The sequence below is a fragment of the Oncorhynchus mykiss genome, chromosome 15, assembly GCF_057628025.1.
Source record: "Oncorhynchus mykiss isolate SJ-2025 chromosome 15, ASM5762802v1, whole genome shotgun sequence".
NCBI lineage: Eukaryota > Metazoa > Chordata > Actinopteri > Salmoniformes > Salmonidae > Oncorhynchus > Oncorhynchus mykiss.
In genome coordinates this window covers 73,514,255-73,532,500 of record NC_143036.1, presented here as the reverse complement: position 1 = coordinate 73,532,500, position 18,246 = coordinate 73,514,255, and the positions used below count along the sequence as shown (strand labels likewise).

The window sequence follows — 18,246 nt, the reverse complement described above, 5'->3', positions numbered from 1 at the left end:
AGATCACAGTATTGAATGGGTACTGTATTATTTAGTTACTGGAGTTATATGTTTTCAGATTTCATGACATTACAGGTTACAAGTTAGTATATAGATGGTTTGAAAGCATCCAGTCAATGAACCATAAATACAGTAGCTTCCTTCCAGTGACTTGCATCTCAACAACACTGCATGGTGACATGATGTGCATGTTGGGAAAGATCTCACATGATGATTTAGTTCAACCACAGTGGAGAGGAATCTTCTAGTATTGTCTTGCCACGTTGTTTGCATTCCAAATGGCACCCTATTCCCTTTATAGTGCACTACTTCTGACCAGAGCCCTATGCACCCTGGTCAAAAGTGGTGCACTACAGTGTATAGGGAATAGGCTGTCATTTGGGACTTAGCCACTACCCACATTATCTTTATCTGCCTGTTGACTAATACTTAGCTTTCCTCACCTTCCTCAACGTTTTTATGGCCGTTCATGGGGGACAAAAAGCTAAGGTTCTGGAAGGATGTAAGTGATGGGTCCAGGACTCTGCTGTGAGATGTGCTGTGGAGTGATGGAGCGTGGAGATCTTACTGTTGTGTGGATTGGAGTGACGGCGCTTAAATTTGCATGTAGCTATTTTGGCCCCTGTGTTTACAAACAAGCTGTTTATTGAGGTTTGTGATTTCATGTTTGTTATTGACGTTTGAACCATTTCATTGAATGGGAATACAATGATGGTCTATAGGAATAATAAGATGAAGTGATGATGTACATGTAGCATGTTGTCTAGCTGTCTAGTGGTCCACTAGACAATGTGTTGTGGTTGAGCAATACAGGAAGTGTCTGCTGCATCTTATCCTGCTGAGTGCATGCTCTTTACTTTTCCTCCCATATGATCTAATGCTGGCTAACGTGTTGCTGACGTGTTGCTGACGTGTTGCTGACGTTTTGCTAACGTGTTGCTAACGTGATGCTGACGTGTTGCTAACGTTTTGCTAACGTGTTCCTAACGTGTTGCTAACGTGTTGCTGACGTGTTGCTAACATGTTGCTGACGTGTTGCTAACGTGTTGCTGACGTGTTGCTGACGCGTTGCTGACGTGTTGGTGACGTGTTGCTGACGTGTTGCTGACGTGTTGCTAACGTGTTGCTAACGTGTTGCTGACGTGTTGCTGACGTGTTGCTGACGTGTTGCTAATGTTTTGCTAACGGGTTGCGTCTGCTTCTCTCTCTAAGTGAGAGTGTGTGTGCATATGTGTGTGTGTGTGTGTGTTTGTGAGTGTGTGTGTCTCTCTCACTGGGTGCGTGTGTGTGTCTCTCTCTCTCACTGGGTGCATGTGTGTGTCTCTCTCTCACTGTGTATGTGTATGTGTGTGTGTGTGTGTGTGTGTGTGTGTGTGTGTGTGTGTGTGTGTGTGTGTGTGTGTCTCTCTCTCTCACTGGGTGCATGTGTGTGTCTCTTTCTCTCTCTGAGTGAGTGTGTGTCTTTCTCTCACTGGGTGTGTGTGTGTGTGTGTCTCTCTCTCACTGGGTGCATGTGTGTGTCTCTCTCTCACTGTGTGTGTGTGTGTGTGTGTGTTTGTTTGTGTTTGTGTGTGTGTGTATGTGTCTCTCTCTCTCACTGGGTGCATGTGAGTGAGTGTGTGTGTGCATATGTGTGTGTGTTTGTGAGTGTTTGTGTCTCTCTCTCACTGTGTGTGTGTCTCTCTCTCTCACTGGGTGTGTGTGCACATTGTGGAGCAAAGTGTGTGTAGATGTGCCTCTGTTTAACACCCCTCTTACCCCTCTCCTCCAGTACCACAGCCTCCCACTATAACCCACCAATCCCCTAAGGATTTCATCATCGACCCTCGGGAGAACATCCTCATCTACTGTGAGGCCAAAGGGAAGCCGCATCCCAGGTGAGTGGAATGCTGTGTGAATAAATCCCCATGGAGACCATTACTATAGAGACCCATTGTCCGTCGCTTTAGTAACGTTTGACTGTAACACCTGACTGCACCTAACTGCCTACATTGAAGTAGAAACTCCCTCTTGAGAGTCTCTACACTCTTAGAAAAAGAAGGTGGTATCTTGAATCAAAAAGGGTTATTTGGCTGTTCCCATAGGAGAACCCTTTGAAGAACCCTTTAAGGTTACAGATACACCGTTAGATACACCACCTACAGTACTGACTCTCCAGAGGAGGTTTCTAAACCATTAGATACACCACCTACAGTACTGACCCTCAAGAGGAGGTTTCTAAACCGTTAGATACACCACCTACAGTACTGACCCTCAAGAGGAGGTGTCTAAACCATTAGATACACCACCTACAGTACTGACTGTCAAGAGGAGGTTTCTAAACCGTTAGATACACCACCTACAGTACTGACCCTCAAGAGGAGGTTTCTAACCATTAGATACAGTACTGACTCTCAAGAGGAGGTTTATTAACCATTAGATACACCACCTACAGTACTGACTCTCAAGAGGAGGTTTCTCAACCATTAGATACAGTACTGACTCTCAAGAGGAGGTTTATTAACCATTAGATACACCACCTACAGTACTGACTCTCAAGAGGAGGTTTCTCAACCATTAGATACACCACCTACAGTACTGACTCTCAAGAGGAGGTTTCTAAACCATTAGATACACCACCTACAGTACTGACTCTCAAGAGGAGGTTTCTCAACCATTAGATACATCACCTACAGTATTGACTCTCAAGAGGTTTCTTAACCATTAGATACACCACCTACAGTACTGACCCTCAATATGAGGTTTATTAACCATTAGATACACCACCTACAGTACTGACTCTCAAGAGGAGGTTTCTCAACCATTAGATACACCACCTACAGTACTGACTCTCAAGAGGAGGTTTCTCAACCATTAGATACACCACCTACAGTACTGACTCTCAAGAGGAGGTTTCTATACACCACCTACAGTACTGACTCTCAAGAGGAGGTTTCTATACACCACCTACAGTACTGACTCTCAAGAGGAGGTTTCTATACACCACCTACAGTACTGACCCTCAAGAGGAGGTTTCTCAACCATTAGATACACCACCTACAGTACTGACTCTCAAGAGGAGGTTTCTCAACCATTAGATACACCACCTACAGTACTGACTCTCAAGAGGAGGTTTCTAAACCATTAGATACACCACCTACAGTATTGACTCTCAAGAGGAGGTTTCTATACACCACCTACAGTACTGACTCTCAAGAGGAGGTTTCTCAACCATTAGATACACCACCTACAGTATTGACTCTCAAGAGGAGGTTTCTAAACCATTAGATACACCACCTACAGTACTGACTCTCAAGAGGAGGTTTCTAAACCATTAGATACACCACCTACAGTACTGACTCTCAAGAGGGGGTTTATTAACCATTAGATACACCACCTACAGTACTGACTCTCAAGAGGAGGTTTCTCAACCATTAGATACATCACCTACAGTATTGACTCTCAAGAGGAGGTTTCTAAACCATTAGATACACCACCTACAGTACTGACTGTCAAGAGGAGGTTTATTAACCATTAGATACACCACCTACAGTACTGACTCTCAAGAGGAGGTTTCTAAACCATTAGATACAGTACTGACTCTCAAGAGGAGGTTTCTCAGCCATTAGATACACCACCTACAGTACTGACCCTCAAGAGGAGGTTTCTCAGCCATTAGATACACCACCTACAGTACTGACCCTCAAGAGGAGGTTTCTAAACCATTAGATACAGTACTGACCCTCAAGAGGAGGTTTCCAAATGAGTCACATGAATCCCAATGACTTGTCATCATTATTCAGCCCTATTCCATGAAGTGTCAATTATGTACTGTACTGTACTGTACTGTACTGTACTGTGCTGTACTGTACTCTACTCTACTCTACTCTACTCTACTCTACTCTACTTTAACCCGGTATGTTTCATCCAGCTTTTCCTGGACACGGAATGGGACCCATTTTGACGTGGAGAAGGACTCTAAGGTGTTGATGAAGCCGAGCTCAGGGACGCTGGTCATAGACATCAGTGGGGAGAAGGCTGAGGCCTACGAGGGGATCTACCAGTGTACCGCACGCAATGAGCATGGGACCGCTGTTTCCAACAACATCTTCATCAGACAGTCGAGTAAGAACCGTTATTTCCAACTGTTACTGAGCCTGTCTTTACCCTGAGCCTGTCTTTACCCTGAGCCTGTATTTACACTGAAACTGTTATTAACCTTAGCCAACGTTAGTACAACTCTTTTACCCTGGGATTCCAGCCATAACAAACCTACCCACTTTGTAAACTCTCCCTGAAGGGATGATGAGTCTGGATTGAACAAGTATTATAATCAGCAGATCTTTTCAATGTCTTTACAGATTAGAGTTAACCATTCTGATATTTTAAAGACATAACTCCCTGTTGAACATTTTAAACAGGGACCCTCCCTCCCTGTTGAACATTTTAGACAAGGCCCCTCCCTCCCTGTTGTACATTTTAAACAGGGCCCCTCGCTCCCTGTTGAACATTTTACACAGGGCCCCTCCCTCCCTGTTGAACATTTTAACCAGGTCCCCTCCCTCCCTGTTGAACATTTTACACAGGGCCCCTCCCTCCCTGTTGAACATTTTACACAGGGCCCCTCCCTCCCTGTTGAACATTTTAAACAGGGCCCCTCCCTCCCTGTTGAACATTTTAAACAGGGCCCCTCCCTGCCTGTTGAACATTTTAAACAGGGCCCCTCCCTCCCTGTTGAACATTTTAAACAGGGCCCCTACCTCGCTGTTGAACATTTTAAACAGGGCCCCTACCTCGCTGTTGAACACTTTAAACAGGGCCCCTACCTCCCTGTTGTACATTTTATACAGGGCCCCTACCTCACTGCTGCCTGTATGGTGTCTGTTTATGTGACACAGGGTCCCCCTTGTGGTCGAAGGAGAGGAAAGAGGCAATCATGGTACAGGTGGGAGTGTCTCTGGTGCTGCAGTGTCGACCGCCTGCAGGCCTGCCCCCTCCCATCATCTTCTGGATGGACAACAGTAAGTCTTCAAGGGGTTTCATACATTTCTACACATTGTGTGTTGGTTTACATCCAGACAGTACGCTGTAAAGTCCAATTCTAGAAGTCATATTGCCGGACTGTGTTCTGAGATTATATAGGGGCTGTTTTTGGTTGTCAGTAAGCATACATATTTAGTGTAATTGTATACAGCCACTGCCTGTTCACCCCGCTATCATCCAGAAGGCGAGGTCAGTACAGGTGCATCAAAGCAGGGACCGAGAGACTGAAAAACAGCTTCTATCTCAAGGCCATCAGACTGTTAAACAGCCACCACTAACATTGAGTGGCTGCTGCCATACATGTACAAATGTATCACTAGCCACTTTAAACAATGCTACTTAATATAATGTTTACATACCCTACATTACTCATCTCATATGTATATACTGTACTCGACACCATCTACTGCATCTTGCCAACTTTATGTAATACATGTATCACTAGCCACTTTAAACAATGCTACTTAATATAATGTTTACATACCCTACATTACTCATCTCATATGTATATACTGTACTCGATACCATCTACTGCATCTTGCCTATGCCGTTCTGTACCATCACTCATTCATATATATTTATGTACATATTCTTTATCCCCTTACACTTGTGTGTATAAGGTAGTAGTTTTGGAATTGTTAGGTTAGATTAGTCGTTGGTTATTACTGCATTGTCGGAACTAGAAGCACAAGCATTTCTCTACACTCGCATTAACATCTGCTAACCATGTGTATGTGACCATTAACATCTGCTAACCATGTGTATGTGACCATTAACATCTGCTAACCATGTGTATTTAACAAATACAAATTTAATTGATGTGTAACATATTTTATGTGATACGTCATCTCTCCTCTTCCTCTTCCTCTCCTTCCCCCCTCCCTCGCAGACTTCCAGCGCCTGCCTCAGAACACGCGTGTGTCCCAGGCGTTAAACGGCGACCTGTACTTCTCTAACGTCCTATTGGACGACACCAGGAATGACTACATCTGTTACGCCCGCTTCCCTCACACACAGACCATCCAGCAGAAACAACCCATCACTGTCAAAGTCCTGGACAGTAAGTGTCCATTCCACTCAGCACAGAGGCTTTTAACCAGTCCCAGTGGGTTCCTACACCTGAGTGTCCATTCCACTCAGCACAGAGGCTTTTAACCAGTCCCAGTGGGTTCCTACACCTGAGTGTCCATTCCACTCAGCACAGAGGCTTTTAACCAGTCCCAGTGGATTCCTACACCTGAGTGTCCATCCCACTCAGCACAGAGGCTTTTAACCAGTCCCAGTGGGTTCCTACACCTGAGTGTCCATCCCACTCAGCACAGAGGCTTTTAACCAGTCCCAGTGGGTTCCTACACCTGAGTGTCCATTCCACTCAGCACAGAGGCTTTTAACCAGTCCCAGTGGGTTCCTACACCTGAGTGTCCATCCCACTCAGCACAGAGGCTTTTAACCAGTCCCAGTGGGTTCCTACACCTGAGTGTCCATCCCACTCAGCACAGAGGCTTTTAACCAGTCCCAGTGGGTTCCTACACCTGAGTGTCCATCCCACTCAGCACAGAGGCTTTTAACCAGTCCCAGTGGGTTCCTACACCTGAGTGTCCATCCCACTCAGCACAGAGGCTTTTAACCAGTCCCAGTGGGTTCCTACACCTGAGATGTTTACTGATCTGTAAGCTCCACCTCTACACTGCTTATACATATTGATTCCCTTCAGATCTGCAAATAAGGGTTAGGGCCAAGGAGAAGGGAGCCTTGGACTGTCCCTGGGTCCTCCTTCCCTGAGTTGTCTTACTGGACACCATGACATTTTGTCATTGTATGTTTTCATGTTTCTGTGCATCTTCACATTGCCTTGTTATGCAATATTTGAATATAGTGATAATTTTATATTTTATAATACTCATCATTCAAATGTGTGATGCATTTTTTAACTGTCCTTTCATGTTGTTGTTGTTTGATGATATTTGTTTGTTGTTGTTGTTGTTTGATGATATTTGTTTGTTGTTGTTGTTGTTTGATGATATTTGTTTGTTGTTGTTGTTGTTTGATGATATTTGTTTGTTGATATTTGTTTGTTGATATTTGTTTGTTGATATTTGTTTGTTGTTGTTGTTGTTTGATGATATTTGTTTGTTGTTGTTGTTGTTTGATGATATTTGTTTGTTGTTGTTGTTGTTTGATGATATTTGTTTGTTGATATTTGTTTGTTGATATTTGTTTGTTGATATTTGTTTGTTGATATTTGTTTGTTGATATTTGTTTGTTGTTGTTGTTGTTTGATGATATTTGTTTGTTGTTGTTGTTGTTTGATGATATTTGTTTGTTGTTGTTGTTTGATGATATTTGTTTGTTGTTGTTGTTGTTTGATGATATTTGTTTGTTGATATTTGTTTGTAGATATTTGTTTGTTGATATTTGTTTGTTGATATTTGTTTGTTGATATTTGTTTGTTGATATTTGTTTGTTGATATTTGTTTGATGATATTTGTTTGTTGATATTTGTTTGTTGATATTTGTTTGTTGATATTTGTTTGTTGATATTTGTTTGATGACATCCCTTCCTCTAACTGAATCTCCCCCTGGTTGTTCCCTGTAGATGTCTATGTAGAAACTCTAACAATCTCCCCCTGGTTGTTCCCTGTAGATGTCTATGTAGCACTGCATGCTCATGATGTTCTGATTGATTTTTACAGTGGATGCAATCAATGAAACTGTGGCAGCTTTGTACAATTATACGAACAATTTATTTGTTGGTGAGTGCTGGTTTACCCCCTTATCCCAAAGTGAACCCAGCCCCATCCCAACTCCTCCTTTAATTCTAACCAACCTGGACTATACCTGACCCACCTGACTCCAACACCTGTAGTATAACCTACCTGGAATATACCTGACCCACCTGACTCCAACACCTGTAGTATAACCTACCTGGAATATACCTGAACCACCTGACTCCAACACCTGTAGTATAACCTACCTGGAATATACCTGAACCACCTGACTCCAACACCTGTAGTATAACCTACCTGGAATATACCTGACCCACCTGACTCCAACACCTGTAGTATAACCTACCTGGAATATACCTGACCCACCTGACTCCAACACCTGTAGTATAACCTACCTGGAATATACCTGACCCACCTGACTCCAACACCTGTAGTATAACCTACCTGGAATATACCTGACCCACCTGACTCCAACACCTGTAGTATAACCTACCTGGAATATACCTGACCCACCTGACTCCAACACCTGTAGTATAACCTACCTGGAATATACCTGAACCACCTGACTCCAACACCTGTAGTATAACCTACCTGGAATATACCTGAACCACCTGACTCCAACACCTGTAGTATAACCTACCTGGAATATACCTGACCCACCTGACTCCAACACCTGTAGTATAACCTACCTGGAATATACCTGACCCACCTGACTCCAACACCTGTAGTATAACCTACCTGGAATATACCTGACCCACCTGACTCCAAAACCTGTAGTATAACCTACCTGGAATATACCTGACCCACCTGACTCCAACACCTGTAGTATAACCTACCTGGACTATACCTGACCCACCTGACTCCAACACCTGTAGTATAACCTACCTGGAATATACCTGACCCACCTGACTCCAACACCTGTAGTATAACCTACCTGGAATATACCTGACCCACCTGACTCCAACACCTGTAGTATAACCTACCTGGAATATACCTGACCCACCTGACTCCAACACCTGTAGTATAACCTACCTGGAATATACCTGACCCACCTGACTCCAACACCTGTAGTATAATCTACCTGGAATATACCTGACCCACCTGACTCCAACACCTGTAGTATTACCTACCTGGAATATACCTGACCCACCTGACTCCAACACCTGTAGTATAACCTACCTGGAATATACCTGACCCACCTGACTCCAACACCTGTAGTATAACCTACCTGGAATATACCTGACCCACCTGACTCCAACACCTGTAGTATAACCTACCTGGAATATACCTGACCCACCTGACTCCAACACCTGTAGTATAACCTACCTGGACTATACCTGACCCACCTGACTCCAACACCTGTAGTATAACCTACCTGGAATATACCTGACCTACCTGACTCCAACACCTGTAGTATAACCTACCTGGAATATACCTGACCCACCTGACTCCAACACCTGTAGTATAACCTACCTGGAATATACCTGACCCACCTGACTCCAACACCTGTAGTATAATCTACCTGGAATATACCTGACCCACCTGACTCCAACACCTGTAGTATAACCTACCTGGAATATACCTGACCCACCTGACTCCAACACCTGTAGTATAACCTACCTGGAATATACCTGACCCACCTGACTCCAACACCTGTAGTATAACCTACCTGGAATATACCTGACCCACCTGACTCCAACACCTATAGTATAACCTACCTGGAATATACCTGACCCACCTGACTCCAACACCTGTAGTATAATCTACCTGAAATATACCTGACCCACCTGACTCCAACACCTGTAGTATAACCTACCTGGAATATACCTGATCCACCTGACTCCAACACCTGTAGTATAACCTACCTGGAATATACCTGACCCACCTGACTCCAACACCTGTAGTATAACCTACTTGGAATATACCTGAACCACCTGACTCCAACACCTGTAGTATAACCTACCTGGAATATACCTGACCCACCTGACTCCAACTCCTGTAGTATAACCTACCTGACCCACCTGACTCCAACACCTGTAGTATAACCTACCTGGACTATACAGTACCTGACCCACCTGACTCCAACACCTGTAGTATAACCTACCTGGAATATACCTGACCCACCTGACTCCAACACCTGTAGTATAACCTACCTGGAATATACCTGACCCACCTGACTCAACACCTGTACTATTACCTACCTGACCCACCTGACTCCAACACCTGTAGTATAACCTACCTGGAATATACCTGACCCACCTGACTCCAACACCTGTAGTATAACCTACCTGGAATATACCTGACCCACCTGACTCCAACACCTGTAGTATAATCTACCTGGAATATACCTGACCCACCTGACTCCAACACCTGTAGTATAACCTACCTGGAATATACCTGACCCACCTGACTCCAACACCTGTAGTATAACCTACCTGGAATATACCTGACCCACCTGACTCCAACACCTGTAGTATAACCTACCTGGAATATACCTGACCCACCTGACTCCAACACCTGTAGTATAACCTACCTGGAATATACCTGACCCACCTGACTCCAACACCTGTAGTATAACCTACCTGGACTATACCTGACCCACCTGACTCCAACACCTGTAGTATAACCTACCTGGAATATACCTGACCTACCTGACTCCAACACCTGTAGTATAACCTACCTGGAATATACCTGACCCACCTGACTCCAACACCTGTAGTATAACCTACCTGGAATATACCTGACCCACCTGACTCCAACACCTGTAGTATAATCTACCTGGAATATACCTGACCCACCTGACTCCAACACCTGTAGTATAACCTACCTGGAATATACCTGACCCACCTGACTCCAACACCTGTAGTATAACCTACCTGGAATATACCTGACCCACCTGACTCCAACACCTGTAGTATAACCTACCTGGAATATACCTGACCCACCTGACTCCAACACCTATAGTATAACCTACCTGGAATATACCTGACCCACCTGACTCCAACACCTGTAGTATAATCTACCTGAAATATACCTGACCCACCTGACTCCAACACCTGTAGTATAACCTACCTGGAATATACCTGATCCACCTGACTCCAACACCTGTAGTATAACCTACCTGGAATATACCTGACCCACCTGACTCCAACACCTGTAGTATAACCTACTTGGAATATACCTGAACCACCTGACTCCAACACCTGTAGTATAACCTACCTGGAATATACCTGACCCACCTGACTCCAACTCCTGTAGTATAACCTACCTGACCCACCTGACTCCAACACCTGTAGTATAACCTACCTGGACTATACAGTACCTGACCCACCTGACTCCAACACCTGTAGTATAACCTACCTGGAATATACCTGACCCACCTGACTCCAACACCTGTAGTATAACCTACCTGGAATATACCTGACCCACCTGACTCAACACCTGTACTATTACCTACCTGACCCACCTGACTCCAACACCTGTAGTATAACCTACTTGGAATATACCTGACCCACCTGACTCCAACACCTGTAGTATAACCTACCTGGAATATACCTGACCCACCTGACTCCAACTCCTGTAGTATAACCTACCTGACCCACCTGACTCCAACACCTGTAGTATAACCTACCTGGACTATACAGTACCTGACCCACCTGACTCCAAGACCTGTAGTATAACCTACCTGGAATATACCTGACCCACCTGACTCCAACACCTGTAGTATAACCTACCTGGAATATACCTGACCCACCTGACTCAACACCTGTAGTATTACCTACCTGACCCACCTGACTCCAACACCTGTAGTATAACCTACCTGGAATATACCTGACCCACCTGACTCCAACACCTGTAGTATAACCTACCTGGACTATACAGTACCTGACCCACCTGACTCCAACACCTGTAGTATAACCTACCTGGACTATACCTGACCCACCTGATTCCAACACCTGTAGTATAACCTACCTGGACTATACCTGACCCACCTGACTCCAACACCTGTAGTATAACCTACCTGGACTATACCTGACCTGATCATCTACTCCCAACCTCATCCTGTGTGACTAAATTCACATTGATAGCGTAATATAACAAAATAACATCAAACAACGTTAATTACATTCCATAACTAAATCCTCCCCCTTTACCCTGTACTGTGTTAACTTAGCTTACCTTCTTACTTAGAAAACCAAATGCCTAAAAGGTGAATTCATTTGTAGGAAACCCATCAAGAAAAAGAAACCAATCAAATCCATTTTCTTTACTGAAATGAATGTTCCTTTCTTTGGATGGGCATTCATCTACTAATGTTAACCAATGGGCATTCATCTACTAATGTTAACCAATGGGCATTCATCTACTAATGTTAACCAATGGGCATTCATCTACTAATGTTAACCAATGGGCATTCATCTACTAATGTTAACCAATGGGCATTCATCTACTAACATTAACCATTAGCTTCCCATTAGTTTAGCATTATTCATAGTAAAAAGGATCCTCCTCCTAGTTTAAATTCAACACATCACCCAATAGTTAGATGATGAAATCCAAAGTGAAGCACACAGCATACAGAACTAGTATGATGAAACTCTTGCATGAGACGTATACAGTATTTTCTCTCTCTCTCATCTAGATCTTTCCATGTTCTTTTAATGTAAGTCTCTGACCCTGAAAAAGGCACGCATGGAAAGATCATTAAACACAATCTGTGTTCTGTCCATCCAATCAGCGGTTCACGTCAATGTGTTGTGTACAACACATTCCCCCCAGCTCTACTCACTCAATCTAGTCTCATTGTAAATTTACCCACAAGAGATTTTCCAAGACCTTTCAGTAAGGGCTTGCTTAGGGCTAAACATGTCAGAGTCATAGCAGCCGTAGCTAGCTTATGGCTAAAATCTGTCATATGATTATATCGAGGAAGGATACTAAGGGAGAAATCCTAGATCCCTTGGTTGTCATGGCAACAGATTGACAACTGGACAGCCTGTCTCTCCAGGTGTTGTGTGTCTACTTCCGACCAGTGGCCCTATATAGTGCACTATGGGGATAAGGGAGCCATTTGGGAAGCAGCCTGTGAAAGGGCCAACGTAGGGCCTGCGTGGCTACAGTTAACTCATTATATATCCACAACCACAGTCCATAACAGCACGGGATATTACTACTATCCTATAATAGTCTATATGCCGCTGGTGCTGGACTACTGGCTCTACGAACTGAATGGTCACAGCTAGCTACAGACAGTTATACCCTTTCCACAATCCAGCAGCTATATTTACCCACCACCCAGGTCAGAGAAGTACTATTTAACTTGGCTCAGCTCGGCTTGGCTCAGCTCGGCTTGGCTCAGCTCGGCTTGGCTCAGTAGTGTGAACAGGGTATAGGAACGTGTGGTTCTGGTGCTGAGATGATTGTGTTTCCTGTCCTGTTCTCCAGACAGTCCATCGGGGGAGCGGCGACCCAGCTTCATGGCTCCTCTGGGGCGGAGCAGCACCCAGATGGCCCTGAGGGGAGGGGTTCTGGAGCTAGAGTGTATCGCTGAAGGACTGTAAGTACGCCCACAACACTGCATGAACAACGCTGGATGAACAACACTGCATGAACAACACTGCATGAACAACACTGCATGAACAACACTGCATGAACAACACTGCATGAACAATACTGCGTGAACAACACAGCATGAACAACACAGCATGAACAACACTGCATGAACAACACTGCATGAACAACACTGCATGAACAACACTGCATGAACAACACTACATGAACAACACTGCATGAACAACACAGCATGAATGGTTTTTACTTCTGTTTTTGCACAAGGGCAGGTTGGTTTGTTTAATCTTTGTATGTGACATTCAGCAATACTACTTTGTTGCCTTGTCAAGACAACATCATGTTTGCTATTGCAAAATCAGGCTGGTTACCTAGACAACATTGGACTAGCTGTCTGTCTGTTCTTTTTGGGAGAGGACAATACACAGATATTGGTAAGTAATTTATTTAGTTGTTGTTGTTTCTGCTAGTCCGACTCCGGAGGTGTCCTGGTATAAGGAGAGTGGCGATCTTCCTAGCAGCCGGATGTCCTTCCACAACTTCCAGAAGACGTTGAAGATCGCAGATGTGATGGAGGCGGACGCCGGGGACTACCGCTGCACGGCCAAGAACAGCCTAGGCTCCGCCCATCACACCATCAAAGTCAACGTCAAAGGTCTGTGACACAAAGAAGAGTTGGGACTAGATGGAATATGTGGAGAAATGTTCCTAACACTCCTAGTACCTTTACAGTGTTGTGGATTTTAAAAGGGGTATTCTATAGGTCTGTCCCTCTCTCTCTCTCTCTCTCTGACTCTCACCCCGCCCCCCCCCCTTCCCCCCCAGCGGCTCCGTTCTGGATCAGTGCCCCCAGGAACCTGATCCTGGCCCCGAAGGAGACGGGCATCCTCACCTGCAGAGTCAGTGGAGACCCCAAGCCCCAAATCGCCTGGTCCGTCAACGGAGTCCCCATCGAAGGTGAGTCTAGTCCACTTCCACCCCAGACTGAGGCTCAATGGAACGAATCCTAACTGGAGAAATGCACACCGAAGCGCACATTTACATTTTAGTGATTTAGCAAACGCTCTTATCCAGAGAGATGTATAGTCAGTGTGTTTCACTTACCTGGGTAGAACAGCAGCAGAGCTCATATACTATTGCAGAAATCATTCATTGATGTCAATGAGGGATTTGCACAAAATATGGTGCTGCGCGCAAGTAGAGTATCCAATCAAATTAGGATTCATCCCCTATGTGGGCAGAGCACACATCTACACGATGTTACCCCTCAACTATGAACATCCAGATGTGCAGGAGGAAGAGTGAGCAGAGGATTGAATGTGTGACATACTGTATATCTAGCCTGTGATCCCCTTGATAGACTCTCCAAAGGACACGAGTCGGAAGGTGGAGGACGACACAGTGATTCTGAGCGACGTCCAGACCGGCTCCAGCGCTGTCTACCAGTGCAACGCCTCCAATGAGTTTGGCTACCTGCTGGCTAATGCTTTTGTCAATGTGCTTGGTGAGTCTCTGGAAACACATTGAATCTGCCTTTTAGAATCAGAATATTGAGTCAATAAACAAATAAAAACTCTAAACTCTTGAGCTTTACAACTCTTGAACATTGTTGTGGCCAATGACATAATTTTGTGTTCTCTGCATCATTCTCATGTCACGTTATGGTATAGTAATCATTATCAATATGATTTGTTTCTGTTTTCAGCCGAAGCACCAAGGGTGCTGACTCCCCCCAACAATGTGTACCAGGTCATCACCAACAATCCTGCCTTCCTGGACTGTGCCTCGTTCGGCTCGCCCATACCAACCATCACATGGTTAGTCCATCTGGCTCTAAGTCTTGCAAGCCAGTCAGCCAGACTCTCACAAGCTAGTCAGACAGACTTTAAGTTTCACAAGCCAGTCAGCCAGACTATAGTCTCACAAGCCAGTCAGCCAGACTCTAGTCTCACAAGCCAGCCAGCCAGACTCTAGTCTCACAAGCCAGTCAGCCAGACTCTAGTCTCACAAGGCAGCCAGCCAGACTCTAGTTTCACAAGCCAGCCAGCCAGACTCTAGTCTCACAAGCCAGCCAGCCAGACTCTAGTCTCACAAGCCAGTCAGCCAGACTCTAGTCTCACAAGGCAGCCAGCCAGACTCTAGTTTCACAAGCCAGCCAGCCAGACTCTAGTCTCACAAGCCAGCCAGTCAGACTCTAGTCTCAAAAGCCACTCTGTTAGATTCTAGTCTCACAAGCCAGCCAGACAGACTCTAGTCTCACAAGCCAGCCAGCCAGACTCTAGTCTCACAAGCCAGCCAGCCAGACTCTAGTCTCACAAGCCAGTCAGTCAGTCTCCCATCTTGTTTATAAAGATCTATCTCTATCTCCCGATCTATCTCTAGTGGTTGCCCAGTAGCTTTTCCACAATCTCAAAAACTTTTCTCACAAGAGACACCCCTTAGGGATGTTATAAAGGGCACTCTGTTAACACCTCTCTGTTAACACCACTCTGTTATTAACATCATTCTGTTAACACCACTCTGTTATTAACACCTCTCTGTTAACACCTCTCTGTTAACACCACTCTGTTATTAACACCTCTCTGTTAACACCTCTCTGTTAACACCTCTCTGTTAACACCACTCTGTTAACACCACTCTGTTATTAACACCTCTCTGTTAACACCACTCTGTTATTAAAATCATTCTGTTAACACCACACTGTTAACACCTCTCTGTTAACACCTCTCTGTTAACACCTCTCTGTTAACTCCACTCTGTTAACACCACACTGTTAACACCACTCTGTTAACACCACTCTGTTAACACCTCTCTGTTAACTCCACTCTGTTAACTCCACTCTGTTAACTCCACTCTGTTAACTCCACTCTGTTAACTCCACTCTGTTAACACCACTCTGTTAACACCACTCTGTTAACACCTCTCTGTTAACACCTCTCTGTTAACACCTCTCTGTTAACACCTCTGCACTTCCTAATGGAGTTCACTGAGGCTAGTGTGATTGTGAACAGAGGGCTGTTAATGAATATCACACAGTGTCCCGTAAAGTCCTTCAGTCACAAACGGTTCTACACGATCTTCTCATAAAGAACTGAGCTGATGAATATCTACATTCCTAAAGTCTCACAGGGATCTAGTGTTCTAATGCAGTGACCTAGTGTTTCCTATGCAGGTTTAAGGAAAGCCAGACAAGTATCCTGAATAGAGACCCATATGTGATCCATAATAACGGTACCTTAGAGATCAACGTAGCCCAGTCCCTGAACAGTGGCAAGTACACCTGTATAGCCTCCAACAACCTGGGAACCAGGGAGAACCATGTCTACTTGGAGGTCAAAGGTCAGACAAGCCTGCTTATAACCTGATTATAATGCTTTATGAATGTATTTATAGATGTTATAATTTTTATTTTACCTTTATTTAACAAGGCAAGTCAGTTAAGAACAGATTCTTATTTTCAATGACAGCCTAGGAATAGTGGGTTAACTGCCTTGTTCAGGGCAAAACGACAGCTTGGGGATTCGATCTTGCAACCTTCCGGTTACTAGTCCAACTCTCTAATCACTAGGCTACCTGACGCCCCGATCTATGTTATAATGTTATAATGCTTTACGAATATGTTTATAGACACATATAATGCATTATGAATGTAGTTATGGGCACTTATAATGCATTATGAATGTAGTTATCGAAACGTATAATGCATTATGAATGTAGTTATAAATGTTATAATGCATTATGAATGTAGTTATAGATGTTATAATGCATTATGAATGTAGTTATCGAAACGTATAATGCATTATGAATGCAGTTATGGGCACTTATAATGCATTATGAATGTAGTTATCGAAACGTATAATGCATTATGAATGTAGTTATAAATGTTATAATGCATTATGAATGTAGTTATAAATGTTATAATGCATTATGAATGTAGTTATAGATGTTATAATGCATTATGAATGTAGTTATCGAAGCGTATAATGTATTATGAATGCAGTTATGGGCACTTATAATGCATTATGAATGTAGTTATAGACATGTATAATGCATTATGAATGTAGTTATGGACACTTATAATGCATCATGAATGTAGTTATAGACACTTGTAATGCATTATGAATGTAGTTATAGACACTTGTAATGCATTATGAATGTAGTTATAGACACTTATAATGCATTTTGAATGTAGTTATAGATGTTATAATGCATTATGAATGTAGTTATAGACACTTATAATGCGTCATGAATGTAGTTATAGACACTTATAATGCATCATGAATGTAGTTATAGACACTTATAATGCATTATGAATGTAGTTATAAATGTTATAATGCATTATGAATGTAGTTATAGATGTTATAATGCATTATGAATGTAGTTATAGATGTTACAATGCATTATGAATATAGTTATAGATGTTATAATGCATTATGAATGTAGTTATAGATGTTATAATGCATTATGAATGTACTTATAGATGTTATAATGCATTATTAAGAGGGTATTTATATGAAGTGTAACTATATATGTGTGTATTGTCCTTCAGAGCCGACGAGGATCCTGGCCCAGCCAGAGTACATGGTGGTCCAGAGGAACAGGAAGGCCGTGTTTGAGTGTAAAGTTAAACACGACCCCACCCTCATCCCCACCATGAACTGGCTCAAAGACAACGGAGAGCTGCCTGACGACGAGAGGTACTGTAGAGTAGACCACCTCCTCTACACACACCTTCTCTCTATAGATATGGGTCTGCTATAGGCCAGTGGTGGTCAACCCTACTCCAGGAGAGATAACATCCTCCCTGATTCTGACACACCTCATTCTACTAATCAAACTGCTCCTCAGGCCCTCCTCAGGCCCTCCTCAATCCCCCACATTAGGTGTGTTACAGCAGGGCTGGAGCAAAAGCCTGAAAAAATTATGTATT

The 18,246-nt window shown here is 43.7% G+C and overlaps 1 protein-coding gene across 16 annotated transcripts in view; it reads left to right on the top strand.

Annotated features, from left to right (window-relative positions):
* LOC110500989 (neuronal cell adhesion molecule) overlaps positions 1 to 18,246 on the top strand; it is a 135,947-nt gene that overhangs the window by 95,336 nt on the left and 22,365 nt on the right. For 5 of the 16 annotated variants that reach the window (XM_090199174.1, XM_090199173.1, XM_090199170.1 and 2 more), the window contains exons 4-16: positions 485 to 502; positions 1,772 to 1,877; positions 3,911 to 4,104; positions 4,878 to 5,000; positions 5,912 to 6,082; positions 7,716 to 7,775; positions 13,194 to 13,305; positions 13,787 to 13,971; positions 14,142 to 14,273; positions 14,677 to 14,820; positions 15,022 to 15,133; positions 16,489 to 16,655; positions 17,866 to 18,013. In XM_090199174.1, the coding sequence (XP_090055300.1) occupies positions 485 to 502; positions 1,772 to 1,877; positions 3,911 to 4,104; positions 4,878 to 5,000; positions 5,912 to 6,082; positions 7,716 to 7,775; positions 13,194 to 13,305; positions 13,787 to 13,971; positions 14,142 to 14,273; positions 14,677 to 14,820; positions 15,022 to 15,133; positions 16,489 to 16,655; positions 17,866 to 18,013 (1,672 nt within the window). The remainder of the gene's footprint in view (positions 1 to 484; positions 503 to 1,771; positions 1,878 to 3,910; positions 4,105 to 4,877; positions 5,001 to 5,911; positions 6,083 to 7,715; positions 7,776 to 13,193; positions 13,306 to 13,786; positions 13,972 to 14,141; positions 14,274 to 14,676; positions 14,821 to 15,021; positions 15,134 to 16,488; positions 16,656 to 17,865; positions 18,014 to 18,246) is intronic. The other 11 variants (XM_090199176.1, XM_090199175.1, XM_090199172.1 and 8 more) reach the window with 3 other exon arrangements.